At 56.3% G+C, this 25226-nt stretch overlaps 12 protein-coding genes across 12 annotated transcripts; 5 read left to right on the top strand and 7 right to left on the bottom strand.

Moving 5' to 3' along the window:
- Window positions 1–760: 760 nt before the first annotated feature.
- On the top strand, window positions 761–2223 carry D7B24_000351 (uncharacterized protein; the record flags this gene model as incomplete). The annotated part of the gene is made up of 3 exons (XM_028634609.1): window positions 761–1006; window positions 1059–1634; window positions 1702–2223. The coding sequence occupies 3 exons, from the start codon at window positions 761–763 to the stop codon at window positions 2221–2223; spliced, it is 1344 nt and encodes a 447-aa protein (XP_028492729.1).
- A 219-nt stretch (window positions 2224–2442) lies between these two features.
- D7B24_000350 (uncharacterized protein) lies at window positions 2443–3687 on the bottom strand (the record flags this gene model as incomplete). Its single annotated transcript, XM_028634608.1, has 1 exon — window positions 2443–3687. The coding sequence occupies one exon, from the start codon at window positions 3685–3687 to the stop codon at window positions 2443–2445; it is 1245 nt and encodes a 414-aa protein (XP_028492728.1).
- A 1708-nt stretch (window positions 3688–5395) lies between these two features.
- Window positions 5396–6611, top strand: D7B24_000349 (uncharacterized protein; the record flags this gene model as incomplete). The annotated part of the gene is made up of 2 exons (XM_028634607.1): window positions 5396–5557; window positions 5613–6611. The coding sequence occupies 2 exons, from the start codon at window positions 5396–5398 to the stop codon at window positions 6609–6611; spliced, it is 1161 nt and encodes a 386-aa protein (XP_028492727.1).
- Window positions 6612–6884: 273 nt separating this feature from the next.
- On the bottom strand, window positions 6885–8292 carry D7B24_000348 (uncharacterized protein; the record flags this gene model as incomplete). The annotated part of the gene is made up of 2 exons (XM_028634606.1): window positions 6885–8062; window positions 8124–8292. 2 exons carry the CDS (start codon window positions 8290–8292, stop codon window positions 6885–6887), a joined length of 1347 nt encoding a protein of 448 aa, XP_028492726.1.
- Window positions 8293–11408: 3116 nt separating this feature from the next.
- D7B24_000347 (uncharacterized protein) lies at window positions 11409–13403 on the bottom strand (the record flags this gene model as incomplete). The annotated part of the gene is made up of 1 exon (XM_028634605.1): window positions 11409–13403. One exon carries the CDS (start codon window positions 13401–13403, stop codon window positions 11409–11411), a length of 1995 nt encoding a protein of 664 aa, XP_028492725.1.
- Window positions 13404–14587: 1184 nt separating this feature from the next.
- On the top strand, window positions 14588–15040 carry D7B24_000346 (uncharacterized protein; the record flags this gene model as incomplete). The annotated part of the gene is made up of 1 exon (XM_028634604.1): window positions 14588–15040. The coding sequence occupies one exon, from the start codon at window positions 14588–14590 to the stop codon at window positions 15038–15040; it is 453 nt and encodes a 150-aa protein (XP_028492724.1).
- Window positions 15041–15717: 677 nt separating this feature from the next.
- Window positions 15718–16158, top strand: D7B24_000345 (uncharacterized protein; the record flags this gene model as incomplete). Its single annotated transcript, XM_028634603.1, has 1 exon — window positions 15718–16158. The coding sequence occupies one exon, from the start codon at window positions 15718–15720 to the stop codon at window positions 16156–16158; it is 441 nt and encodes a 146-aa protein (XP_028492723.1).
- Window positions 16159–16317: 159 nt separating this feature from the next.
- HOGA1_1 (4-hydroxy-2-oxoglutarate aldolase, mitochondrial) lies at window positions 16318–17250 on the bottom strand (the record flags this gene model as incomplete). Its single annotated transcript, XM_028634602.1, has 1 exon — window positions 16318–17250. One exon carries the CDS (start codon window positions 17248–17250, stop codon window positions 16318–16320), a length of 933 nt encoding a protein of 310 aa, XP_028492722.1.
- A 582-nt stretch (window positions 17251–17832) lies between these two features.
- On the top strand, window positions 17833–19654 carry D7B24_000343 (uncharacterized protein; the record flags this gene model as incomplete). Its single annotated transcript, XM_028634601.1, has 5 exons — window positions 17833–18126; window positions 18183–18987; window positions 19050–19114; window positions 19430–19571; window positions 19647–19654. The coding sequence occupies 5 exons, from the start codon at window positions 17833–17835 to the stop codon at window positions 19652–19654; spliced, it is 1314 nt and encodes a 437-aa protein (XP_028492721.1).
- A 358-nt stretch (window positions 19655–20012) lies between these two features.
- On the bottom strand, window positions 20013–20564 carry D7B24_000342 (uncharacterized protein; the record flags this gene model as incomplete). The annotated part of the gene is made up of 2 exons (XM_028634600.1): window positions 20013–20439; window positions 20497–20564. 2 exons carry the CDS (start codon window positions 20562–20564, stop codon window positions 20013–20015), a joined length of 495 nt encoding a protein of 164 aa, XP_028492720.1.
- Window positions 20565–21841: 1277 nt separating this feature from the next.
- On the bottom strand, window positions 21842–23293 carry D7B24_000341 (uncharacterized protein; the record flags this gene model as incomplete). Its single annotated transcript, XM_028634599.1, has 1 exon — window positions 21842–23293. One exon carries the CDS (start codon window positions 23291–23293, stop codon window positions 21842–21844), a length of 1452 nt encoding a protein of 483 aa, XP_028492719.1.
- Window positions 23294–23800: 507 nt separating this feature from the next.
- On the bottom strand, window positions 23801–25100 carry D7B24_000340 (uncharacterized protein; the record flags this gene model as incomplete). Its single annotated transcript, XM_028634598.1, has 3 exons — window positions 23801–24302; window positions 24376–24854; window positions 24924–25100. The coding sequence occupies 3 exons, from the start codon at window positions 25098–25100 to the stop codon at window positions 23801–23803; spliced, it is 1158 nt and encodes a 385-aa protein (XP_028492718.1).
- Between the last annotated feature and the right edge of the window lie 126 nt (window positions 25101–25226).

Genomic DNA, 25226 nt, shown 5'->3' with positions numbered 1-25226 from the left:
CCACGTCGGATTTCGACGCTGCTCGGTGTTAATCCCGCAGAAGACGTGATCTGACGCCAAGTCCCCGAGAGTTGCCGCAAGGCGACAAGAGATCTTCGCCCACATTCCGTTCAGACATTGCTGTGCATGGAGCCGCAAGGCCTCCCTCCCTCCTTCACGGCGCAAACTTCCACGACCGCATAACCAGAACGGCGCCTCAAAGAAGTGCCGAGGCCAACCCCACGGGAACATTAAGCCAAGGAGCGGCACTGGCGGCGCCACACATCGAATGGCCTGCGACCTAAAATCTCCTAGGTGCTCCCTTCTTCTGCTTGGTGCCCTGGAAAATGCCGCAAGACCACGTCATGGAGCCGGCACTGATGTCACCCCTGGGGACAGACCCCAACGGTCTAGCCTCCACTGGGCCTAGCATTTGGTGGGATCTCCATCACTTTTGATCTGATAAGATTATCTGATCGTCGCCTTGCGTTGGTGTTACATCCACTACCGCCACTACCTTGGTCTTCTTTCCACACCAGGATGGATCATGTATTCGCTTTCGGTTCTAGTTTCTCCTGCAGAATGGCGATTGTCCGAGTGCGGAGGGGCAGTTAGTCGGGCGCGAGGAGGGGTAGCTCGAGGCCAGAGCACTCTGTCGCAAGGTCGTGATTCAGGGTTCGACGTTAAATAGATAGCCTGGCCCCTGACCATAGCGGCCGTGTCGATCACTCACGATCTCTGCTACTCTCACACTCCCCGTTCGATTCGACCATCCCATACAATGTCTAATTCCCCAGAAACTCTAGAGAGCCTTGCGGCCAAGGTGACTGAGCTGTCAGCCTCCTTTACCAAGTTCCTCGAGCAGAACAAAATCCCCCAACCAACCTTCGAAGCAGATAGCCCGACCAGCTATGAGGGCATCACGCCGGAGGCCTTTGTGCTGCGCCAGAAGCTCCTCGACTCCTTGCAAGACATGTGGTACCTCGCCCAAGGCCCAAGCGAGAGCATCTTCAACTATGTTCACAACGTGAGCTCTCTCCCTCGAGTCTTACCTGCCCCACGCATCTGACATCTCTCAGTCCATGCCTGACGTTGCTGTGCTGAACATCTTGAACCATTTCAACTTCTGGGACGCAGTCCCCCTGGACGGCTCGGCTGATCACGCCACCATCGCCAAGCACACCTCCCTGCCACAAGAAGTCGTCGAGCGCGTCCTCGAGCACGCAACGACGCTTCGCCTCTTCGCTGAAGTCACTCCAGGCCGACCAGCCTCGGGTGTACGCCACACATCCCGCTCCGCTGCCCTCGCCAAGAACACAGGTCTCCGCGCACTCGTCGCCACCCTGCTCGACGATGCCGGCCCGCCCATGACCCTTATGAACCGTGCGCTCGAGCAGCACTGCAAGGGCCAGACAGAGCTGTCGCAAGACATGACCAAGACGGCCTTTGCCGTGCTGCACAACAACGACGGCCCGCTCGGCCGTTACAAGAACAGCTGGGACTACATCGAGAATGACGGCGAAGGCGAGAAGAAGGGGTGGCGGTCGCGCAATTTCGTCACCTTCATGAACTACCTCAAGGACATCTTCCGTCTCGAGCAGGTTGTCCTCGATGCTTATGACTGGAAAGCCGCGGGCGACATTTCCGTCGTCGACGTACGTTGCGTCCCCTGCATCATGCCTCCAGACTTTTGTCACAGCACTAACACCACGTGTCTTCCAGCTCGGCGGCTCCGGCGGCCACGACGACTTTGCCCTGGCGAAGGCCTACCCGAATCTCAAGATCACGGTGCAGGACCTCCCCGAGGTCGAGCCCGTCTTCACGGCCAACCGGCCGGCAGAGCTCGCCTCGCGCGTCACCTTCCACGCGCAGTCCTTCTTCGAGCCCCAGGCTCTGTCGGCCGACGTGTACATGTTCAAGCTCATCCTGCACGATTGGCCTGACAAGGAGTCGGTACAGATTCTGCAGGCGCTGCGACCGAGCCTCAAGCGCGGCGCGCGCGTGCTCTTCATCGACTACGTCGGCAAGCAGGGCGAGCAGGAGGGCGAGCCACTGCCGCGGTCGATTCAGCAGATGGGAACGTCGACCGACATTCGCATGATGGCTCTGTTTGCAACCAAGGAGAGGCCCGTCAAGGCCTGGGAGGAGATTTTCCACAAGGCCGACGAGAGGTTTGAGATTGTCAGGGTCGAGGCTAACCCCATGACATTCTTTGTCATCATCGAGGCTGTTTGGCAAGGATGAGAAGAGTATGGCGATGACGGGAACTGGATAGGAGCGTCGGTATTTAAGCACAGTTTGGATGGAGCAAAGGGGTTTCTGTTCGTGTCTCGGTAGCAAGCATCATCAGTAGCAGGCCGCGGCCTACGAGGGGGCGGAAGCAACATTACAACACACTACCATGGGGCTCATCTGGCGATATGTTTCTGTCCAACCGACTAGGACTACCTACCCAAATATATCTTAGTGCTGCTTCTCAAATCGGAAATTCCACGTCGGCTTGGTCCTTCCAACCGCGATTGACGAGCTCTTCCTTCCAACATGTTGCACGGCGCTCGGCACCAACGCCCACTTGGCAAGGCCCTCCCTGTCAGCCAATATCTCGATCATCTGATCTGGAAATAACTCAAATTCGGGATCTCGGAGATGATGAGATACATCTTCCATGTGCCGCTTCGGAAATACGAGTGCCTGCGTACAGCAACCGTAGTTTGACATTTGGTGCACGCCAGGTGACATCGGCTGCATCGTGAGTCTTCCGGCCAGAAAGTACAACGCGATGGTCAATGGTAGCCAGAGGCTCAATACTGAAGCGTAGATCTTGATGAAATGTTTCGAGCATCGACAGGAGGTGGTCGACCGCCCGGGGGTCGAGAGACGAGTAGCAATCGCAAGGCAGGAAATGACAAAGACGTAGGCGCTGACAATCCAGGCCGCATAGCACATCCACTCTTCATCATTCCAGCCAAGATAGGTCTCCGAGTAGAATAACCGAAGATAGAGCCAGTCCCTGTGTGACTTATGCCTCTTTTCCTCGAGCAACGTCACTGCTTCTAAGGTCCTGGCGAACCAATCCTTTGAGGCTACCACGTCGTCTTCAACGAGCGCAAAGTAACCCGCCTGAGTCGATTGGCATGCGTCGACTAGGAGGGCAACGTCGGAGTCTATTTTTCGTTGTATCGAAAGGGTGTCGGGGATAAGGACCGGATTGAGATTTCCGCCATCAAAGGCGAGGACAGTCTTGGTGCGGTTGATGTGGCCATCGTAACCAAGAATCTCGTCAGCAAACATTGTCAGCTGCTGCGTGTAAAAGCTTGGATGTTTAGTTGGTGGGTTATCGACGATGAGAACGGCAATGTAGATAGTCTCTCGTTCAACGTGTGTCAGATGGTCGATGAGTGAAGCAAGAGTGTGCAAGAGACTATCGTCCATGCCAGGCCTTTGTCCAAAGCTGGGTATGCCAATGCATAGTCTGGGTGCTTCTTCGGTTGGGCGGAGTATTCGATTGGTCCGCAAGCTGGGTACTCCAGCATGTTCTTCGATGAACCGTTGGGCTTCGAGGATTCTAGTGTTGGAATACTCGCTGCGGTACGCTCGTTCGGGCTTGAAAAAGTACGATGTAGGATCACGGTAATTGTGAATTCGGCAGTACTGGAATCCCAGGAGCCACAGAGAAACAAAAGCAAAGTTGATGTAGCGCATCTTCATGTCGACAGTCTCGTGTAAGACGGAGGCTGAGTAGCTCCTGATCCCTCAGATTCTGCAACTATCGAGACCAGACAACTAAGCCATTTAAAAGGAGAGGTACATTATTGCAAGATATTTTGGGCCATCAAAGTGATGCTGGTGCACGTGTCGCTGCAATGTGTTTAGCTTTTGGCTCAAGGGGATTGTCAATTCAATGTGACGGTCTACCACTGTGACACCCGTATAGATACGCTGCCTTTCGCAGGAACTGCGCCCGAAACGAAGACTTAGGTTCGCGGGATACGCTCAAGTCTGAAATGTAAGTCACACTGAGAGCAACCACAGGTAGCATTTTCGGAAGGGACGGCACTAGAAAGGTAACAACAATAAGCGGGATTTGTCGTTTCCCGCTTCCAAAGGCGTCCAAGTCACGAGTCATGAGCTCAACGTCCCCATGTTGATGTTTGTCAGGGCTCGGGCGTCTGGCGTGTGGTAGCGAGGCCAATCGGGCGTAGCAGAATGTACGTTAGCAGCCTCAACTGGATATGCACCACAAGGTCGAGCCCTTCGATGACAAGGTAGCATATCAAGTGGACAAACGATCCAGCGGCGCGACACAGAAAACGAGCCGAGTTGACTGCCAATGCTTCGTTGATTTGCAACAGTGTTGAAGCAACTCAAGAGAAGTGTGAGGCTGTTCGCATTTGGCAACGACGGTCCAGGTGGAGATGGAGATCAACCTAGTCTACCTTATGCAAGCCGACATGCGGTGTACCATGACGGAGCATGGGTGTAGCAGATGGCATGTCTGCTCAAGGGGTTAGTCTCTTCAGCTATTGTCGCCAAAGATGTCCATCACAGCTTCCATGATTCGTGACGTCGCAGGAACGAGATCAGGTGTTTGCCAGCCCTGGGGATGTCCATGGGAGGCAACAAGAAATTACATGTTTTGAATGAAATGACGCCCCGTGGGTTAAGTATTCGGGTATAAAGGGTAAGGTACAAGGGGTGGGATTTGCAGCGAACATGATCATCTTGATGACTTGCTGAGCTGTGAGGTTGACTGTTGGGGGTTGCCCTCGCAGCCAACCGGAGGCGGCACCGAGAACGCATTTGCGAGCAGGCAGAAACAGGCAGAAACAGGCAGGAACAAACAAGAGCAGCAGGAACAGGCGCTACGCCACCTGCCTAGAGAAAGTACCTGCCGACCAGCCACAGGCCTCGACCAACGGCGCTGCTACGGATTGACGTCAGTGGCTCATCTCGCTGATCGCTCCTGCTTCAGGTAGCCTCAACTCTGAATTGCAGTGCACCTTCCTGTCGGCTTCCCTGTTTTGCACCCTCGACCAGCGCACACATGCCCATGTCACCGTCCAGATTTCCCCGGCCCTCGCAGGCGATCCTCCGCCAACCAACATGGGCCCAGCCAGGCGAACCATCGTCACACCCAAGAGAAACCTTCACTTGCCAAGCGACCATCAGATCTTCCACATTGGCCGCGGCTCGCTCCTGCGCACACAGACGCAGACAACATGACATCAGCTGCCGTCTTGGCTTGGAAGGCCCAGAGACAGTCATCAGCCGCGCTTTTATATCATCATCAACGCCAGCATCTTCTCTGACCTCGCATACACATCCTGTCCTCTTCGATACACCTCTCTCATCTTGAAGCTGTTCAGTAAAATTCACTTCCCCTAGTGCTCCTGGCTCCCTGCGAGCTATCACTATCATGTCCATCATCGACAGGATCCGTGGTGATGGCATCCAACCCACCTTCACCCGCGACACAATTCGCTCGCGTCGGAGCTGCGGCCAATTCTTCCTGGGCTGGTTACGCACCATGTGGCTCGACCTCCTGACCATGGCCGTTCTAGGCTTTGCCACGCTTGGGGTATGTCGCCTTTTGTTTCGCACGAGGTCCGTCCGCTGACAGCAGCCGTCTCCAGATCTACAGTGCACCGCTAGCAGCAACACGAACCTTCCCTGTCACCTTTACCGACTCTGGTGACATTGTGTTCCCAAGTCTTGCTTACCCAGAGCGCGGCTGGATCATTTCCTCTGGTCTCTCGGCCTGCATCTCTGCTTTTATTCCCATCGTCTTCATCCTGCTCGCGCAGATTCGCGTCCGTAGTTTCTGGGACGCCAACAACGCCATCATGGGCGTGGTCCAGGCTCTCATCATCCAGACGCTTTCTTGTGTCATTGTCAAACACCTAATCGGCGGCTTCCGCCCTTACTTTCTGGCCGTCTGCATGCCTGATATCTCCCTCGCGTCGTCCCATAATTCGACGGGTCTCAACGGCGTCGGCTTTCACGAGATCATGTACACCTCCGAAATCTGCACCCAGCCTGACAAGAAGCTTTTGAAAACAGCCATGACAAGCTGGCCTTCTGGTCATGCTGCCACAGCCTTTGCCGGCTTTGTGTTCCTGCATCTCTACTTCAATGCCAAGCTCAAGGTCTGGGCCGCCTACCGTCCTGCGTTCTGGAAGGTGGCCCTAACCATCGCACCCCTGCTCGGAGCCTTCCTCAAGGCGTGCGTGCTCACGATCGACCAGGCGCACCACTGGTACGACATTCTTGCCGGCAGTATCATTGGCACAGGTGCTGCTGTTGCCGCCTACAGAGGCAACTACGCCGCCATCTGGGACTGGCGCTTCAACCACATTCCTCTGCAGCGCAACGAGGACTTTGCCTACACTCTGGATAAGGGATACGGACCTCGCGATGGCGTCTTTACTCGGTCAGCAGGGTGGGCCAAAAGTTCTGAAGCCATCGACGAGAAGCCGCTCCCTCCTAGCGGCCGTAGCAGCGCAACCTATGCTCCCAGGATGACAGGCAACGCCGCCGTTGGTCCGGATCGCAATTTACAAGTTCCAGACACGACGGCGAGCCGGCCCCGCCATGCACCTGGGCACAATATTCGCGGCGATGAGATGGTCTGAGAGAGAGCAGCGCTGGACCTGGTCTATTCGCCTCCAGATGTCGTGTTTTCCAGGTGCACTTCGTCCAAAGCGACGGCGTCTTTTGTATATATTTAGCCTTCGTGTCTCTTCCTGCTTGCATCACGACGCGATACCCATATTAGCAAAATGAAACGTTCATCACAGCCACCAGATCATGAATATGAAGAGGAAAGAAAGCAACTTTAATTCTGCACGCTATGGATCTCGTCACATCTTGATATTGTCTTTTCAAACCACTCGCAAAGTGCACCATTACAGCTTGACAGTCTCCTTCCAGACCGGCAGGAACACAAACACCAAGACGCCGATCGTGCCGCCAATGGCACCGCCTGCCAAGCTCTGCAGCACAATCTTCCGCTGCAGCCTGCGCAGGTTGACATCGCCGACGCGGAGCTTGCGATCAAAGATCATGAGGCGGCCCAGCACGCGCGCGACACCCGACCGCACCGAGGACATGGACGCGCTGTCATCGAAGCGCTCCCATGGCAGGGGCTGGCGGCGCGAAAAGAGCAGCAGGAAGAAGCAGCTGCCGCGCAGGCCCGACAGGATGAAGCTCAGGCCGAGGAACCAGAAGAACCAGGATCCGAGGAGGACGAGTCGCGTGTGGGCACCTGTAAAGGGCACAAAGGCGCGGAGCAGGGTGAAGAGGAGGCCGGCGAAGGTGAGGGCGATGCCGAGCGAGGTCGCGACGCAGACGGTCTCGAGGGTGCCGTTGGCGACGCCGAGGCGGAGGAAGTTGGGGTGCGAGCACGTGCGCAGCAGGTCGTAGACGTGCCCGGCGATCGGCGCCAGGTGGACCGGGGCGGGAGATGTCTTGAGCGCCTCGAGGGCCGTGTCGCGGAGCGCGGGCGGGATGTTGAGCTCCTTGGGCGACGACGGCAGGAGATACGTCTGGATGATGGAAGAGAGCTCCGGCGCTGCGTCAAAGGGATGTGTTCCTGGCAGTGTCGGGAGCGCGTCTGTTGGGAGGGCGCAGGCGTTGGTGCAGGCTGAGGTGAGGGCGCGGAGGTGGTCGCGGGCTGTACGCTTGGGTTTTGTCAGCGGCGTGCAGGCCGTCTTGGGCAGAGCGACCTCGAGAATCCGTGTCGTCGTCTCGCTGGCTGCGTGTCGTGTTAGTCTGGGCATCGACACATCTGAGAGAGGAGGTGGCACCATACCAGTTTCGAGGTCCGCTGAAAGCTCTGCCAGCTCGACGGTCTCCAGAGGTTCGCTCTTCAGGCCGAGCTCCGTCTCGGAGGAGTATCCCTCAGACGCCTGATAGGTGCTAGCGGTGCTAAGGTCCTTCTCTACCGGTTCGTAGTCTTGTTGCCGGCTGTGCTTCGACCATCTTGCCTCGTAGTTCTTGAACCAGACGTAGAACTCGAGGTTCTCAGGCGAGTACTCGATGTGCTTCAAGTACATGTAAAAGTCATAGAGAGACATGGGACTGCCTATGGTAGCCAAGTCAGCCCAGCTGCGTCGGGACAACCTCTTCGTTTGGTCATCACTTACAAGTCTTGTTCGCGAGCACCCTATCCAGGCTCAGGTGAGGCGGGATACTGGACTTGCCCTTGCCATCAGAGGATATGCTGCGGCGTCCATTACGCACGTCGGTCGAGTACTGCTTGATGTCTCGGTACTCTGGCTTCTTGTACCATTGCAACCAGGTTGGGACTTCCATCCTTGGCGTTGTATGATCCGCGGGACGTGACGAAGGTGGCGATGGGGGGCTCGTCGACGAAGCAATGACGAACGGTGAAGAAGTAAGGACACACCAGAAAGCCTCGTTCCCTCCTTCACTCTGTTCCCCGAGTGGGCGCCATCCGCAGCTCATATACCGCCCAGGCCAACCGCTCAGCCAGCCACGTGGGACGTCAAAATCCGTTTGTCGGGAAAGGCACCCCCCTGGATCGGCATAGGATATCCATTACTGAACAGGAACAGTGCAGGCATAAACGCCGAAAAGAAAAACAAAGAGAATTAACACCATCCACTCATCCATCTCTCTACCCACCCACTCCACCGGCCATTGCGCGGTGCGGCCAGGGCTAGTCACCGAAACATGAACAGATTACAAGCCCACATCCCAGTGGACGCACCTTGGTGATCCGGGGACGCCTCGGGCAAACCTAGGTTGCTTTTTGGTTTCGCTGGCTAGCAAGGGGGCGAGGGGCGGGGAGGGGGGTCAAGAGCCAGCTGAAGGGATCAGTGCGTGCTACATGAGCCAGACCCAGCAGCACACGACCAGCTGGGCCGGCCCAGGGCGCGCGCAGAGACGTTCAAGCCGATTGCCGTGGGGCGTTTGGGCAGGCTTGGTGCGTTCCTGATTCACAAGACTAGGACCGAACCTCTTCTAGCGCTGCTTGGCCCTCTCCGCTCACCTGGCTTTTGGTTTCTTTTCCACATGGGGTGTCATCTTAGCGCGTGATGGTGATAGAGAGGAGGATGCGCAGAGATTTTCCGAGAGCCGAGATCGTGGAGAGTTTCGTTTGGCTGGATGTGGTGTCAGGTTCGCCCTGCATGCACTCATATTGCCCTTCCCCACGCCAGATGTCCCAAGTGTCGCAAGTGTCAGGGGCTATAGAGAGTAGAAAAGCAATGTGAGCACGAATGCGAGACACAAGAGGCACCGCAACGGCACTTGCAGCCGTTGGACCGATTCTTCTCCGAGACTCTGAAGAGGAGATTCTGACGAGGAGAAAACGGGGGCGCGTTCGTCACAACGAGAGAAGCCCCCGACTCCATCCATCCTCCTCCCGTCATGAGTATTTTCGCTGGCGGCTTGCGCGCGAACACAGATGCAACGCACCATGGCGCGATACCGAAAATGATCGGTCGCTTGGACCGCCGTGTCAACCACGTGGCTTACCGTGACAATCGGCAACAGGGCCTCGGCCTCGTCGCGCGCAGGCTGGCATGGGGCCATGGCCCTATGCTTCGACAAACAGTGAGGGGACGACGAGAGGACAGCTCGCCAGCCTGAACGCCATGACGCTTCGAACTCGCTTAGTCCGTCAGCACGCCCACGAAGACGCAGCAGGATCAGGAACAGATGTTGGTGCCCATGTCGGTAGTGGGCGAATCGACAGGGTCTTGTGCGCTTGGCCCGCTGGTTCGCGCCAGCCACAAGCTTCGCTAGCTTGTTGGGGCAGCTTCCATAGTAGTCGAGATTCCGGGTGCCACTCGACTCATCCGACTTGCACTCATTAGGCATGTGGCGGCCTCCATGCTGCGATGAATGGGGTAAGGTTCTGGCGCTCAAGCGTCCCAGTCTGCTAAAGGACCAGGACCGTACTTGGTAGACCGCGCCCCGGCTGTCCTCTTATTCCCAACTAGACTTGAGTCTGGCTGCGGGCATGAACAGAAATGGGCCCGTGCAGCGCCGTCGTTCGAGTGCTGGCATGGCAAGCCAGCCCTGCCCTGACTCTCGCTCGCTCAGACTGGGCGACGATTGCGGATCATGGGAGCTGGTGTCACCGGATCGGTCGAGAGACACGACGGACTGTGTGCTCGGTCGCAATAAGGCTGTTCGAGAGGGTCCCCAAAGCCGCATTCTTTCGGGGATAACAAACAAAGCAGTCGTATTTGTCTGTGTACGACGATCACAAAGGCCCAGCGCCAGATCAAGGGTATTGTACCCCACACGTCTCGTCCGACTCTTGACGTATAAGTCCAGAGCACCATGCGCATGGTCCTCTCGTCCTGTTAGCGCCATGTGATGCCTGTGTGCCTCCCAAAGCTGCCCGCAGCGTCCCATCACATCCGGAGCCATGAGCGAGGCACCAGGCGTGCCAGGGCGAGTGGAATGGTTATCCCCGGCGCAGGCGCCAGCGTGGGATCCCACTGTTCTGACTCGAGGCCCGCCGTCGACGACACAATCGAGATGGTGCGCAACGAAAGGTCGGACGTCACTTTCGCTGCGAGCTAGGAAGCTGTTTGTCGGGTGCGGGTCGGTTTCGCCCTATTCCGATGCGTCACCGCCAGGTATATGTGAGGTTTGCGGGACCTGGTCCCCGGTTGACCGATGGAACGATGATTCTGGACATGGCAGCAGCCTGACAAATTCGAGAGTTCTACATACGTATCATTCTTTTCCAGCGTTCCAATCTCACGCCAAGGATGCGAGCAATCGCTGGGGCTGGAAAGCATGGCTGAAGTGGTTCAGCTGAAGAAGGGTTGTAGTGGCTTGCCGGGGTAATGGGATCGACTGTCACAATCAGCCTGGGCCTGCGTCTGTACACATTCTTCAGCAGATGCGAGATAAGAGAGGCTGTGGGTAAGTTGTGAGTAGTAGATTATGCGTGCGAATACTCGATGGAAACCACTGTACCACCACGACTTTGCACCTCTTTTGTTTCTAGAGCTTGTCAGGAGAGAAAGGCAGGTATGTGCGCACTGCAAAAATGGCTGGTTCCCATGCGAAAGCACGAGCCGATACCCATGTTTACATCTTACTAGGGCGATGTTACACTATGTTGAGCAGAAAAGTTGCCAGAGCAGGAACATTGCAACAGCAGTCGTGTCGTGGTGTTTAAACCTTTTATGCTTTCGTCGTCGGAGCACCGACAACGTGTTGGCCACCCTAGCCTTCGCGACATTGAATATAGGTCACGTCCCCGTAGCCCGTAGCTTTGTGTACCACTGACGTGTCTGGGTTTTTTTTTTCTTAGGAACACTTCGAAGAAACCATCAAACCACGTCTCTTGAAGCTTTCTCTTGATGCCGCATGGAAGAAAGCATCTACTGACTCGTACAGCATGAACAGTCAAGTTTACATCCTCGACAACCGTAACGCCCTCATTCCCTGACAAACACAGGCATCCACTCCAACGGGGCATCAACTTCGATCCATTGACCGCCGGCAGAACGTTCCTCTTTCCCCTCCTGCATAGACGTCCACTCGCCGCTCGCCAGCTTTGGCAGGTAGACTTTCGTCCGTCTCGCTCCCTCCTGCAGGACCGGGCAGCACAGATACTTGTCGCCGTACATGTACTGCTGCCCGATTCTCCAGCACTCCTGATCCTCGGGGAACTCGTAGAAGAGCATGCGCATGACCGGCGTGCCCTTCTCGTGCGCCTGCTTCATCAGCCCCCGCGTGTACTCCCTCAACGTCTCCCGCAGGAACATGTACTTTTTGCAAATCGCATACACGTCCTCGCCGTAGGACCAGACCTCGTTCGGCGCGCCGCTGAGGCACGCGGCGCCCCCCGTCGTGCCGTGCTGCGGCTGCATCGGCTCCCGGAAGCCGTGGAGGCGCATGACGGGACAGAAGGCGCCCCACTGGAACCACCGCACAAAGAGCTCGCGGAACTTGGGGTCCGTGGGGTCGCCGCCGTGGAAGCCACCAATGTCCGTCGTCCACCACGGCAGGCCGGCGACGCCCATGTGCAGGCCGGCGGCGACCTGGTTGCGGAGACTGATCCACGAGGAGCCAATGTCGCCGCTCCAGACGAGGGCGCCGTACTTTTGGCTGCCGGCCCACGCGCAGCGCAGCAGGTTGACAATGTTCTCCTGGCCCTCGGCGCGCATGCCCTCGTAGAAGGCGCGCGCGTACTCGAGCGGGTACAGGTTCCCGACGGCCGTGTTGGGCCCCGCGTGGTAGCGGTAGTTGTCAAAGTCGTAAATCTTGTACTCGGGCTCGGCCTCGTCGAGCCAGAAGATGCGGATGCCCTTGTCGTAGTAGTTCTTCTTGGCCTTTTGCCAGACGTACTCGCGCGACCCGGGGTGCGTCGCGTCAAAGTGCACCGTGTTGCCCATGAAGTCCATGGCCGCGCGGATGCCCCTGTCGACGCGGATGAGGTAGCCCTTCTCGAGCATCTCGCGGTAGTTCTCACTGCGCTTGTCCACGGTGGGCCAGATGCTGACCATGAGCTCGATCTTCAGCGTTCGCAGCTCGGCGATCATGGCGTCGGGGTCGGGCCAGTAGGTGGGGTCGAAGCGCCAGTCACCCTGCGTCGGCCAGTGGAAGAAGTCGATGACGATGAGGTCAATGGGGAGCTCGCGGCGGCGGTACTCGCGGGCCACGGAGAGGAGCTCCTCCTGGGTCTGATAGCGGAGCTTGCACTGCCAAAATCCCAGCATGAATTCGGGTGCTAATGGGACCTTTCCCGTCGCGTCAGCGTAGGCCTCGACGATGGCGGCGGGCGTGTCACCGGCGACGATCCAGTAGTCTAGCGTCGTCGTGGATCGCGCGTCAAAGGACATGATGTTGCGGCCGAGAAACGCTCTGCCAATGGACGGGTTGTTCCAAAGCAGGCCGTAGCCGAGGGAGCTCAAGGCAAAAGGCACAGAGGCCTGCGAGTTGCGGTGGGCGAGCTCGAGGTCATGGCCCTTGAGGTCGAGAAACGGCTGTTGGTACTGGCCCATGCCGAAAAGCTTCTCGTCTGGATCGACGGATTCAAAACGAGCAGTCAGGTGGTAGCTGTCACTATTGGCGAGGGGCTTGAACTCGCGCGCCTCGACATTGAGGGCGCTGCACTTGGGGTCGCGGACATCTTTGCGGGCGCGGGTGTACTCCTCAAGCAGCAGATCGCCCTTTGCATTGTGTACAGTAATTTTGCCTGCCTTGGTGATGGAGGCTTTGACGTTGCCGTTCTCGAGCGTGCCACCGCTCTGCTCGTCAATGGTCATCTTGGGCGTCGCTGCGGCCGGCTTCAGCAGGGCCCAATCCTCGTCGGGCATCTCCCGAGCGCGGGTCGAGCGGATGCGCAGGGCGTTGGCACCCCATGGCTGGATCCAGAGCGTCTCGGCATCGAACGTGAAGACGAGCTTGTCGTCGATTGCCTGGAGCATGTTGATGTCGTGTGGTAATGCGATGATGGTGTTGATGATGATGATGATGATGATGGCGATCAATGCTCTTGCTCAGGTTCCTGGTCGTGCAGTTCCTGGTCGTACAGTTCCTGGTCGAACAGTTCCTGGTCGAGCAGTTCCTGGTCGAGGAGCGGTTGAGGAGGAAGGAGAGGCTATCGTGGTCTCGTCGAGGACTCGAAGGAACCCTTTATGTTCCGGAACCCATCATGTTCCCTCCCTCTGCATCCAGTCGCCCTATCGTGAAGCACGCCTGCGGTTTAGGGGAGCTGTCAATGGCGCGGGAATACCGGCTGGGGCATATGGTAGTTGAATAGTTGAAAGAATCTCGAACAGGTGATGCCTCGCACGTCGGCCTCGCCAATGGGCGTCGTGGAAAGCCGCTGGCAAGCTTCAGGGGGGTTTCGGCGAGAAAAAGGCCATCTACAGCGGGTTCAGCGCTGGAACTGCGGGGTAGGCTGCTAAAAGGCACTCCACTCAGCCGCTGGCGCCCGGCTCCAGGGGTTGCCCATGTCTGCCGTGCATCCGGGGGCCTGTTTGCCAGCATTTTGGACCTCCCTTTGGAAGTCTAAGTGAGGTGTGTGCTTGGGATGCTCAACCTCGTTCGTCACTGCCGCCGTGGGCGAAGCCGGAAGAGTATGCTCCTTATCATGAATTGGTTGTTTGTTCTCGTAAGTTGCCGCTCGCTCCAGTCACATGCAGACTGGCCGATACTGGGTTAGGTACTTACTCAAGGTACTACCTTATGTATGCGTGCCCCAAAGGGTTCGGAGGGGAAGCTGGAGCACCAACCTGCAGCAGTCAGCCGCCACACCTCCAGCCAGCCAGCCAGCCTCTGTTCAGCATCGTTGCTCAACAGCACTAGTTGCAGCAATCTGGACAATATCTACGAATCCTTTTGCACGTTGCCGTGTGGCTGACTCAGGGCGGGGTGTCCGTGGCTCGTTCTCGTACGGCCTATTCAGCTGGATCTTACATGCCTCAACACCCTCGCCCATGTGAATCGCAGGTGAGCTAGGTGGTATCATGTGTCAAAACATCTGCCTGTCTGGTGAAGTACAAGAGCATGGTGGACAGCCGGGCAAAAGAAGCAGCAGAGAGCAAAGTGCAGGAAAACAGAGCCCAGCCTTACTCCTCTTCTTCCGTCCAGCTTGTAGGGCATCACCATGTCAGCTCCAGACCACATCGCCATCTCCCTGACATCGCTTCCCGAGAGGGACACGATGTTCACCCTGACAACACGCTCCATTACCTTCCTCTCGATCAACAACCCACAAGTCCGCCTCAAGGCCATCGAGGCAGTCTTCGCCCCCGACGCTGTCTGGTTTGACTCGGATGGCAGTGCGCACCACGGCCACGACGGCGTGCTTGCGCACTCGACCATCGTGATGAACCAGCAGGATGGTACCGTCCACAGCCCCGCCGAAGACATCAAGGTATGCCAGAACATGGCTACGTCGCGCTGGAGGGTCGTGCCAGAAGGGACTGAGGGGGACCCCAGGCAGGCGCCGTCTCAACTGGGTGGCAATGTCATTGTTGCGGAGGGCGCCAAGATCAAGGTCTTGTGGTCGTATCTCGACAATTTCCAGCCACCGCTGAGGCCTTCGCCTGAAGGCTAGTCGTGTGATGCTGCATGTACGGACAAGATTGACAGTCAAGTGTTGCATGCATCGGGCAATCATTTCCCAGTCTGTAGGCAATGAATTGTGCATCATGCTCGCGATAAATTGACGCCTATTCTTTAAATCTCAAGAGAGATATTATTGGTTTCACTATCCATGGTTGATGAGGCTTTCACGAATCGGTGTCATCGGAACACATCCAACTTGGAGACGGCGAACTCTGTAGAGATGTCGGGCAGTGAATGGCAAACTCTGGAGAGATGACTGTCAATGCAGCCCTCCGATGAGCCCAGTATTCTCCCTGTCGGCCTGAGACCTATGACGAGTGTCGATCAGGGCCACTGCTGGCGCGATGTCGGCGAGGCAGGAGCAAACGCCCCTCCACCAATGACATGCACCAATGGGCCCAACATCGTCATCATGATGGGATGGCAGTGACGACAGTGAGCACCTGCCGTTCGATAAGGGACCAGGGTAGCTGCCTTTTTACCTCTGGCGCCTTGGTCATGAGCTCTTGATTCAAATCTGGAGTCTACATCATCCCTTCTGCTGCCAGTCTGCATCACAAAGTGCGTTTGCCTCGATCAACCCACCTATTGACCAGCCTCCATCTTCAGCTACACGACCAAACCATCACACACCAATATAACTCGTTAACACCAGCACCGAGAAACATGAATCGATCCCTCCTTCGCCTGCGGCCCACGGCCATCCACCTGACGAAGCCCGCCGTGGCGAGCATCTTGCGGCCCTCAGCCTTTGCCCCTTCTCTTCAGCCTGTTACACGGGCAGCCACCTTTGCCGATGAGCCTCCGACGAAACATCTTGGCGGCTCTGCCATTGACGACAGTCTCGCAGACGGCGACGCTCGCGGTCGCACAGGCGGCGGTGATGGCCTCGAAAGCTCCCAGAACGCGCCCAGGCCCCCCAAGGTTGACAGCGGCGCGCTGCCTCAGGGCAAGGACAAGGGCCTGACGAAAGAGCAGCAAGAGGAAGTCGACCGGCACAACAAAGAGTTTGAGGCTACGCGAGAGGCAGCTGCTGCAGCACCGGAGCAGGACAAGGTCAGCAAGGACTTTTGGTCGTCGAACGAGGGCAAGTCAGTCAAGAAGTAGGATCAGCGCGGAGGGCGCAGGAATGATAGAAGCATGAATCCATTGTTTGATACCCCGAATGCTGTTTCTCACTCACTTCCGTCATCTTGGAAGGCGATGGTCTATTATCACTGCCCACTACATCCGTCTCGTCTGTACAACTAACCAAATTATGCAACCTCACAATTTATTCTCAAGGTCAACCACCTTTTGGATGGCATCAACACCCACTGCAAACACGGCATCGGACACGGTCGGCAGCGGTGCCCTTGCTCGGGGGTTGCCATAGCCATACCACTTGCCGACCGCCGCCTTGACGCCTGAAATACCTCCCTTCTGCAGCGCCCAGTCCGCCACGGACAACAGCTTCTGGATCTCCTGCGCCTTGGCCAGTTCTCCGGCCTGATACAACCGCACGAGCTCGATGTGCAGCTTCGGCACCACGTTCGCCAGCGCCGAAATGGCCCCCTGGCCACCTACGACGAGCCCCGGCAGCAGGAAGTCGCCCTTGCCGACGAGCGGCGCAAACCGCGCGGCATCAAACTCGGCCGACAGCCGCTGCAGCTTGCCAATGTTGCCGCACGTCAGCTTGACGCCGACAATCTGCGGCGCTTCGCGCGCGAGCTCGCCAATGATATCCGAGTCGAGGTCGATGCCCGACCGCACGCCGGGGAAGTTGTACAGCACGATCGGCAGCGGCGACTGCGCGGCGACATCGAGAAAGTAGCTCTTGAGTACCGGCTTGGTCATGGCGGCGGCCCAGTAGTTGGGCGGCAGCACGAGCGCGTGGTCAGCGCCCGCGGCATGGGCCGCACGCAGCGCCTGCACCGTCTCGCGCACGCTGTTGGCGCTGCAGCCCGCCATGATGGTCGCCTTGGACCCCTTCTCCCTGATGAGCCGGCGCGCCGCCTTGATGACCTCGACTTTTTCCTCTGGCAGCAGGTGCGTTGCCTCGCCGTTGCTGCCGTGGATCACGAGGCCTGTCACGCCCGCGTCGAGGAGGCGGGAGAGGTGCTGTTTTGTCGCGCCAAAGTCGATCGATTCGTCTTCTGCGAAGAAGGTGACGGCTGGTGTGTAGATGCCGAACGGCGGGGGGATAAAGGTTTGCGCCATGGTGGCTCTCTGGTTGGAAGAACGAGGGCGGGAGACTGTCAGCGAGATAGAAAGGGATGAATGCGACGAGTATGTTACTGAAAGGATGCTGTCTGATGCAATGAGTGAGTCTTGTAATGTTGAGCTGTTAGTCGTCACTGGAGCATCATGGGAGACGCCTCTTTATGAACGACGTGACCTGTCTCATCCGACGCAAGCAACCTACTAGTCTGACAGCTCGTCCACCGCCCCCGCCAGACCAGCTGCTCCTCCGATACTCTCGCCATGGCCGCACCATTACACAATCAGATACACGGCGATTGGCGCAATGCCGGTGACCATAAAGCCTTAGACGGGGTCTGCGGGGCAGACGCGGGTCCGACAATGATAGTGTCGGGATCGCTGCCGAAGGACCCCTCCCAACTTCGGGTCTTGTTCCGAACGACCCCTCCACATCCGAGGCGAAGGGTCACAAACTGATGTCCGACTGATCGCGATGTAGGGGCGTCTCATCCACATGAGCCTCGCTGCGTCACAATTGCTTGCTCCTGTGTGCCACCATCCTACACTCTTTGCAAGCGAAGCCTCTAAACACGTCTCGAAATGACTGCGGCGCGGCAATCGGCCTTCCAGGCCGCCGAATATATTCCCCCCGACGCCATATTCGACGTAACGAGGCGATATCTCGCTGACACAGACGCCAACAAGATCAATCTTGGCCAAGGTACATACCGTGACGAGAACGGCCAGCCATGGATTCTTCCATCAGTCAAGTTGGCAAAGGAGAAAATCGGCAATGTCGGTCATGAATACCTGCCCATCGCCGGCCTGAAATCCCTCCGAGACGAGGCGACAAAGCTCGTCTTCTCGGGTACAAAAGCCTTCAATGAAGACCGCGTGAGCAGCCATACACGACCCAACACATTTGACCTCCCACTCACCGGATCCCGCAGATCGCCTCCTGCCAGGCCCTTTCCGGCACCGGTGCCCTTCTCTTGGCAGGCCTCGCCCTCAAGCGCAGCAGTGGCATCAAAAACATCTACATCACCGAGCCGACCTGGTCCAACCACGACCTGCTGTTTGCCTCCCAGGGCTTCCAGGTCAAAAAACTACCCTACTACAAGGACGGCGCTTTCGACTTTGACGCCTACATCGCCGCCCTGAAAGCCGCCGAGCCGTCCTCGGCCGTCATCCTGCACGCCTGCGCCCACAACCCCACGGGCTGCGACCCGTCAGCCGAGCAGTGGAAGGCGATTGCCGACGTGCTCATCGAGCGCGGCGTCTTCCCCGTGTTCGATGCCGCGTACCTCGGCTTCAACTCTGGCTCCGTCGACAGGGACGCGTGGGCGATTCGGTACTTCGTCGAGGACCTGGGCCTCGAGGCTGCCGTCTGCCTCTCCTTTGCGAAGAACATGGGTCTCTACGGCGAGCGTGTCGGTCTCGTTTCGTTCGTGTTGCGTGACTCGGAGGTGGCGCGTGCCGTGGCGTCGATTCTCGAGAATGTCCAGCGCGCAACGGTGTCCAATCCGCCAGTCTACGGCGCGAGGATCGCCGCGACGGTGCTCGAGACGCCGGAGATCAGAGAACAGTGGGCCAAAGACCTTGTCACCATGTCTGGCAGGATACGGTCGATGCGGCAGGCGCTTTTCGATGAGCTGGTGAGGCTCCAGACGCCTGGTGACTGGTCCCATTTGGTCAAGCAGAGTGGCATGTTTGGATACACTGGCATCAGCCGAGCTCAAGTGCAGCTTCTTGAAGGTGAGATTTCAGCATGGTCTACATGTCCTGCATGCCGTTGAAACTGGACTGACCTGTGCCAGACGAATTCCATGTGTACATGGCGGACACGTCTCGAATCTCCATTGCAGGCCTGAACGGTGCCAATGTTAATCGGTTTGCAAGTGCGTTGAATCAAGTAGTCAGAAGGTCGTAGGTGCATTCATACGTCAAGATCTACCAAGCACAGTTGAGCTTTCTCAACTCAGTGCAGCCAGCTTACAAGATCGGAGTCTGTCAAGAATTTCGGCCAGTAATTAGATCAAGGATGTGGTATTTGCAAGGAAAAAAAAGAAATCACAAGGATTTCTCCTTTGCCGAGTGCCGGCTTCGATCCAACAACCCCTCCACGCGCTTTCTGGCCTGCGCGCCCTCGCAACTAGAGGCATGCGATTCTCGGGTACTTATTTAGGTTGACCTCTAGGACCACTACACCATGCGTCACGCTGTAGGGGTCCTTGTCGGGAAAGAGGTTGTTACTGGGGCCTATAGGCTTCAGAACGCGGTTGCCTGGTGGCGAGGCGGCCGGCCAGTGAATGGCACAGTTGCCGGATGGTGTGGTTCAGGTCATGTGAATTACTGTCTCTAAGGTACTGCCCTGAATCGTTGCCATCCGCTCGAAGCTTCCTTGATGACTGCAGAAATCTAACCAAACTTGGCACAATCGGAAGCGCCGATCACTGTCCAAGGCCATGGACTGAGTTCCATCATACTATGTTGATGTTATGATTCCACCGTTCCCAGCAAACAAAACAGTAAAACATTCCTAAATTCCTGCGTCACTAGGAAAACAACTTGGAAATGTAATCTCATGGGACTTTCCAGTGACAACTATGGTCAGATACAAATTTCCAAGTTGAACGAGCGTAGCTATAAGTACAGGCCTGATATGTCCAAATGATTCTGTTGTCGACCCGACGTTGTAGTCAGAAGCCCTTATTGCATGTCTTCCAATTTCCCGAACCCAAATTCTCCTTCAAGTGCTTTGACAATCGTGGAATGCTCCTTCAAGGGGTCCTGAAGTTGCAGGTCCTCCAGTAGCCAGCATTGAGGCCATCCATACCGGTGCGGTTGTCATCACACCAAGAGTCGATCCGCTCGCCGTTCCAGTAGACGGAAGTCTCTCCGACGTTGTGAATGCCGATCCATCCGTTCTTAAACTCAACCTCGTCACCTTCGTACTTGCCAGCCGTGATGTGGAAAAGCTTCGAGAAGCCGGGGCTGCGAGGAACCCACTCATCGCTTCCGATCATGTTGCAGTTGGAGTCGAACATGATGACCATCCGGTCGGAAGCGCCGTTCCCAAGGTTGCTACCAGACCATTCCACGGTGACACCGCCCGCTGCGACGACACCCCACTCATCGGGGGCCGGGCGGTAGCCTTCACAGGCGGCAACGAAGTCAACTGGGTGGCTTTGGCGCGACGTAATGGCCCTGAAGTTTTGTATTGGTAAGTGAATATCGAAATAAATACCCGGTGAGGCGTCTTACTTAGAGGGGAGAGCATAGGCAGTGGCCACCGTGGCGAAGGTTGCAAGGGCGTGAGTGAGGGTAACCATTTTGAAGTGTATCTTGAAGTTTGAGGTTTGCTTGTCTATCGAGTTTGGACGTCTTCTAATGTATGAATCAGGCTCTGGGATGGAATATTGTGTGATGAGATGAGATGTAGAATGAAGATGATGGAGAACTGGTCGGCGCTGGCAACCCTATTTATACACGATCATGATCTCCTTTAAAGGCCGACCGTTAATCTTTCTGCCACTATTTGCACAGTCAACAACGAATTTGAACTGTCGTTACCTGTTATCACGTGTGGTCTGCCTAGATTTGGTGCAGGAACTCTTGGCTCTCACGGATGGACCGAGATCTGCAGCCAAAACAGTCAAGCCAAGCACGAGAGACGTCTGCCCAGCTTCCTTCTCATGCTTTTGACCCACATTTTGATGCCTTCTGCCTTATGCGTAAGACTGTATTTTCTTTTGTCTTGGGCCTGGGAAAATTGCCGTTCGCGTTGTCAACTTCGCACGTCATTTACCTCTACCCGTTGGACAGGGTCAGCCCGTGGGCATGCTTCTATGGGGAGCCAAGCTTCCATGAAGCCCTATGCCACTCTATTTCTCATTGAACGTTGGCCAAGCTTCCTAACTATCCTTCGCCTCTTGGTAGATTCCGCACCTTTCAATGCGAGACGTATCAAGACCCGTGGTTAGCGAGGACTGTGGGCACAGGGACTAAACATAGGACTTACTAAACTCGAGCTTCACTTTCAAACACTTTGCAGCCATCAAATGATATCACCATGTCCGCATTTAGAGCAGAAGGATCAAATATCAGAGCTCTTTTGGTCTGCTACGTCCGAATTGCCGCCTGTCCGACAAACTTGGAGTCTCGGCGTAGGTTCTAGCTGTCACGGCAAAGCCGACTAGTGCCCCAGATAATCCTAGCGATCGTGACCTCCGGCTGCAGTAAAGTATGAGCTAAATTGGTACATATCATTCAACAGCAGCTCATGTCCATCTCGGCGCTGGCTAGTGTTAGAAAGTTAAACAGACCGTGTCCTGCGTTATACTGCTCCTCGGCTTGAACTTCGACAAAGGGCTTCTGCAGGTTTAGATAGCTTGTATAGGCACTAAGCAGCTATGATCGCGGACGACCGGATTTCCACTTCGGGCATTCATTAGCAGTCCCCGCACGGCCCGCTTGGTCAATCCTTCGGAACCGGGAACTGGACCCCGTCTTGTCCGGCTACTCCCGCAGTACGGTCATCAAATGATATCGGCATCTAAATTTACGCTTTGTCTGTCAAACGATCCTGGGGTCTTCTGGGCTCTCAGCTTCATTCACAACTCCAATTCTCGGCATCATCGATGTCTCCGTTCCCAGTGAACTTTATGTTCTTCGGAAAGAGGCACAGATTCCGACCTTGACCATTGCTCCCCTTGGCAATCAACATCTCCGGTGCCTTGCCGTGTTCGACCCAATCGATCAACTGGGCCATTTCTTCGCTAGGGACCGCGCCGCTTCCTCCATCACAGTGCTCTACACCTGGAGCCATGAACAGCCGAAAGAAGTCGTCTACGGCTCCTGCGCCACCCATTCTGTCCTCAACCCGTAGTCTGTAGTCGATGGTCCCATTGGCAAAGATGGACTCATCGCTCCATCCGTGCCATGACAACAACTTGCCTCCAGCGTCGCGAAAGCCACTCAGGTCTGGGTCGTCCGTTCCAATGATGTCTTGAAACAGGTCATTCGACAGAGCCAGCAGCGCGTGTGCATCGCTCGGTGCAATAGTCCTTAGGTCGAAGGAGCTGTTACGCATAATGAAGTCGCGCACCCAGGTACTGCTGATGGACGCTGGTGAAGTCTGTGCCAACGTCCTAAAGCTGGTGCCCGGTGCGATGCCATGAAATGCCCTGGTGCCATTTGGGAAGACTGGTCCAGTCGTTATGTTGCGCCACATGGCGACGTGTTTCTCGGTTATCTTGGTGGGACTGGAGTTGCCTGTACAGTCAATTTGCTCTCCGACAAGGCTCTCCGGATCAAAAATATACAGGCACTCGCTTGGGTCGCTAAGGACTCCATCGTCAGCACCGTCAAGTCTATCGCAAGCTTTGATCGAAGCATTCCCGAAACTTTCCCACACGCAAGGCGGCGCAAACTCCCCAGCAGCTGCTTGGACGAAGAACGGGTATAGCTGCGCAATGCGGAGACTCGCATAGTTGATCGCTGGTGCACTAGCAAGAATGCCGTCGTAGTCATTCGGATATCGCTGTGCTTCCATGTAGCCCTGCCTGCCGCCGGTAGAACAACCGCTCCAATACGCGCGCCTCACAGGCGTGCTGTAGAATTGTTCGGCCAAAGCTTTTCCAACGAGCGTCATCTCGTGAACGGATAAGAAGGCAAAGTTCCGGATGAGTTGCTCATTATCCGCCCAGAGAGATCCGTCGGATGCATTGGCAGGAAGGCCGGCATCAGTCGCACCGCTCACGGAACCCCTCGCCGCAGCCATGGCAATCTCGTTGTCGAATTGCCCTGCTATCAGACCGCTGCCTCCGTTGCCTTGATAACGGCCTGTCCAGCCCTTCAGCGGTAGGTAGTGCTGGATCCTGACTCGATCGTCGGCGCCAAGGTGTGTTAGGAAGACGTTGACCTCGCAGACCTCTGAAATGTTGCTCCGAATGGTGCGTGTGTTGAATTCGACCACCGTGGCATTTTCGACATGGGGGGCGACCAGAGATTCACAGGTGATATTCGATGCTGACGCAACCTCAAAAGCGAGCGCTACCATTAACGGAACGTGGAAAAGTCCCATGTTGAAGTGCTCAACAAATGTAGACAGCAACAAAGTTGAGCTGGCAATTCGGCCGCAAGGTATAGCATGTAAGGCCACGGACTCCTTCACCACAAACACACTACCTCCTTATAAAAGGGCTTTAAGCCTCCAGAAGAGAGGCCGAAAACCCGGCAGCCTAGACTCTTCCTGACGACTCGAGAACGCACCAAGTGACCTATTGACCGAGAATTCATTATCAGATGACCCTCTCCTGAACAACGGAGGTTGATCCGACATGGCACATTCCTGTAGGGCTCTTTCTGACGTGAGCCAAGCAAGGAAACCACCCCCCTGGAATGCAGCCGGCACTTGTCCAGCGGGACTTGATGGGCCAAGCACAATTGATCACATTTTCAGCGTATCAACTGCAGTGGGTATCATCACCTGTTCGAGGTATAAGCTTTCGAAATCATTCAGTCTCACGACAGCTCTTCATCCAATGCTGTAATATTTCAATGACCGTCATGCCATGCGAGGGTCCTCGTGATACGAAGTCCTCACCATTTCCACCCTCTTCAGTACGCCTCCCTCCTGGCACTTGACCTTGACATCCAGATCACTATCACTGCCGCCCAGCGACCCATGCACAATGCACTGCTCGTCACTCGTCCTTCCATCCAAAGTTTCCTTGCCCGCGCTAATGGACACTTGCTGCTGATTTCGCACACCGGCGCGCCAGAATCCGGGATTTTGATCCTGGCGGCTGACATTGGAGAGGTTGTAACCCTTCTGGCCGCTTGGCGCGTCGGCCATGTAGTATGTGTTCTTGCGGGTCGAACCGAATACGCGGGGGAAGAGCTTGGCCAACGGCTGCTTGAGGACAGGCAGACAGGCGCTGATGATGCCGAGATTCGCCTCGACGAGGGTCCACATGCCGCGCTCGATAAAGTTCCATGTAATGTCCTCTTTGTTCTTCAGCGAATTCTGCACGGAAGTTGTCCGGAGGATCGAGGTGACGGTAACACTAAGACACTGTCAGCAAGGCTTGGGGACCCATAGAGAAACTCGTCTGGTTTGAAGGAGCAGCAATGACTTACAAGCCTCCCAGCATGAAGATGCCGCACAACAACAGCTTGTCGCGCTTGCCAAGCTGCAGAGCCAGGATGGATGGGATGGGCAGAGCGAGCACCATGACGTCGGTCAGGATATTCATGACGGCGTATGCGATCCAGAACTTGTTCGAGTCGATGCACTTCGCCCCGATGGCCTTGTTCCAGGCGCCCGCTATGGGGACGCATTGCCAGATGGTGGCGCCAACGCCGCCGATGCTCCAGGCGACAACGATGCCCATGACGACAAAGGCTGCGATCCGAAAGCTCTGCGTGACGAAGATACGCAGATAGAGCAGGATCGCGGCAACCTTGTTGAGGCAGACGGTCACCTTGTAGGGCGTCTGGGCGATGAAGAAGAGTTTCAGGGCGTAGCGCAGCTGGGGTTTGGGCAGGTCGAGCTTATGCATGCCGTAGCCGTTTTCAATGGCAAGCTGCATGGCGACGGAGACAACGATGGACGAGGCCTACGTGGTCAAAAGTCAATAGAGGCTCTTCGGCGGGAACACGATAGTCATGTTGGTGGCTGTACTGACCAAGGACACGACAACTGCAAGATCGTCCCATCCCAGTTTGAAAAAGTAGTAGCGCGTTGTGCATCGGGCGATCACGAACAGGCCAGCCGATATGACCATGACCAGTGATGTGATGTACAGCTTCCAGCCCTGGTTAGGGAGGCCGTCGTCGGGGAATCCCATACCGTAGGGCCCCATGGCGAAGGTAAGCTCAGACCAAGCAAAATGTTTGAGGTAACGTAGGAGCAAGACGAAGACTTAGAGATTAGCGAGACGGCTTTCACGTCGCAGACGCGCACCAACAATTAACAGGCGGTAAAAGGA

Source organism: Verticillium nonalfalfae (genome assembly GCF_003724135.2).
Source record: "Verticillium nonalfalfae strain VnAa140/NRRL 66861 chromosome Unknown scaffold_100, whole genome shotgun sequence".
Classification (NCBI taxonomy): Eukaryota; Fungi; Ascomycota; class Sordariomycetes; order Glomerellales; family Plectosphaerellaceae; genus Verticillium; species Verticillium nonalfalfae.
The sequence above is the reverse complement of the archived record's forward strand: the minus strand, read 5'-3'. Positions and strand labels throughout refer to the sequence as shown.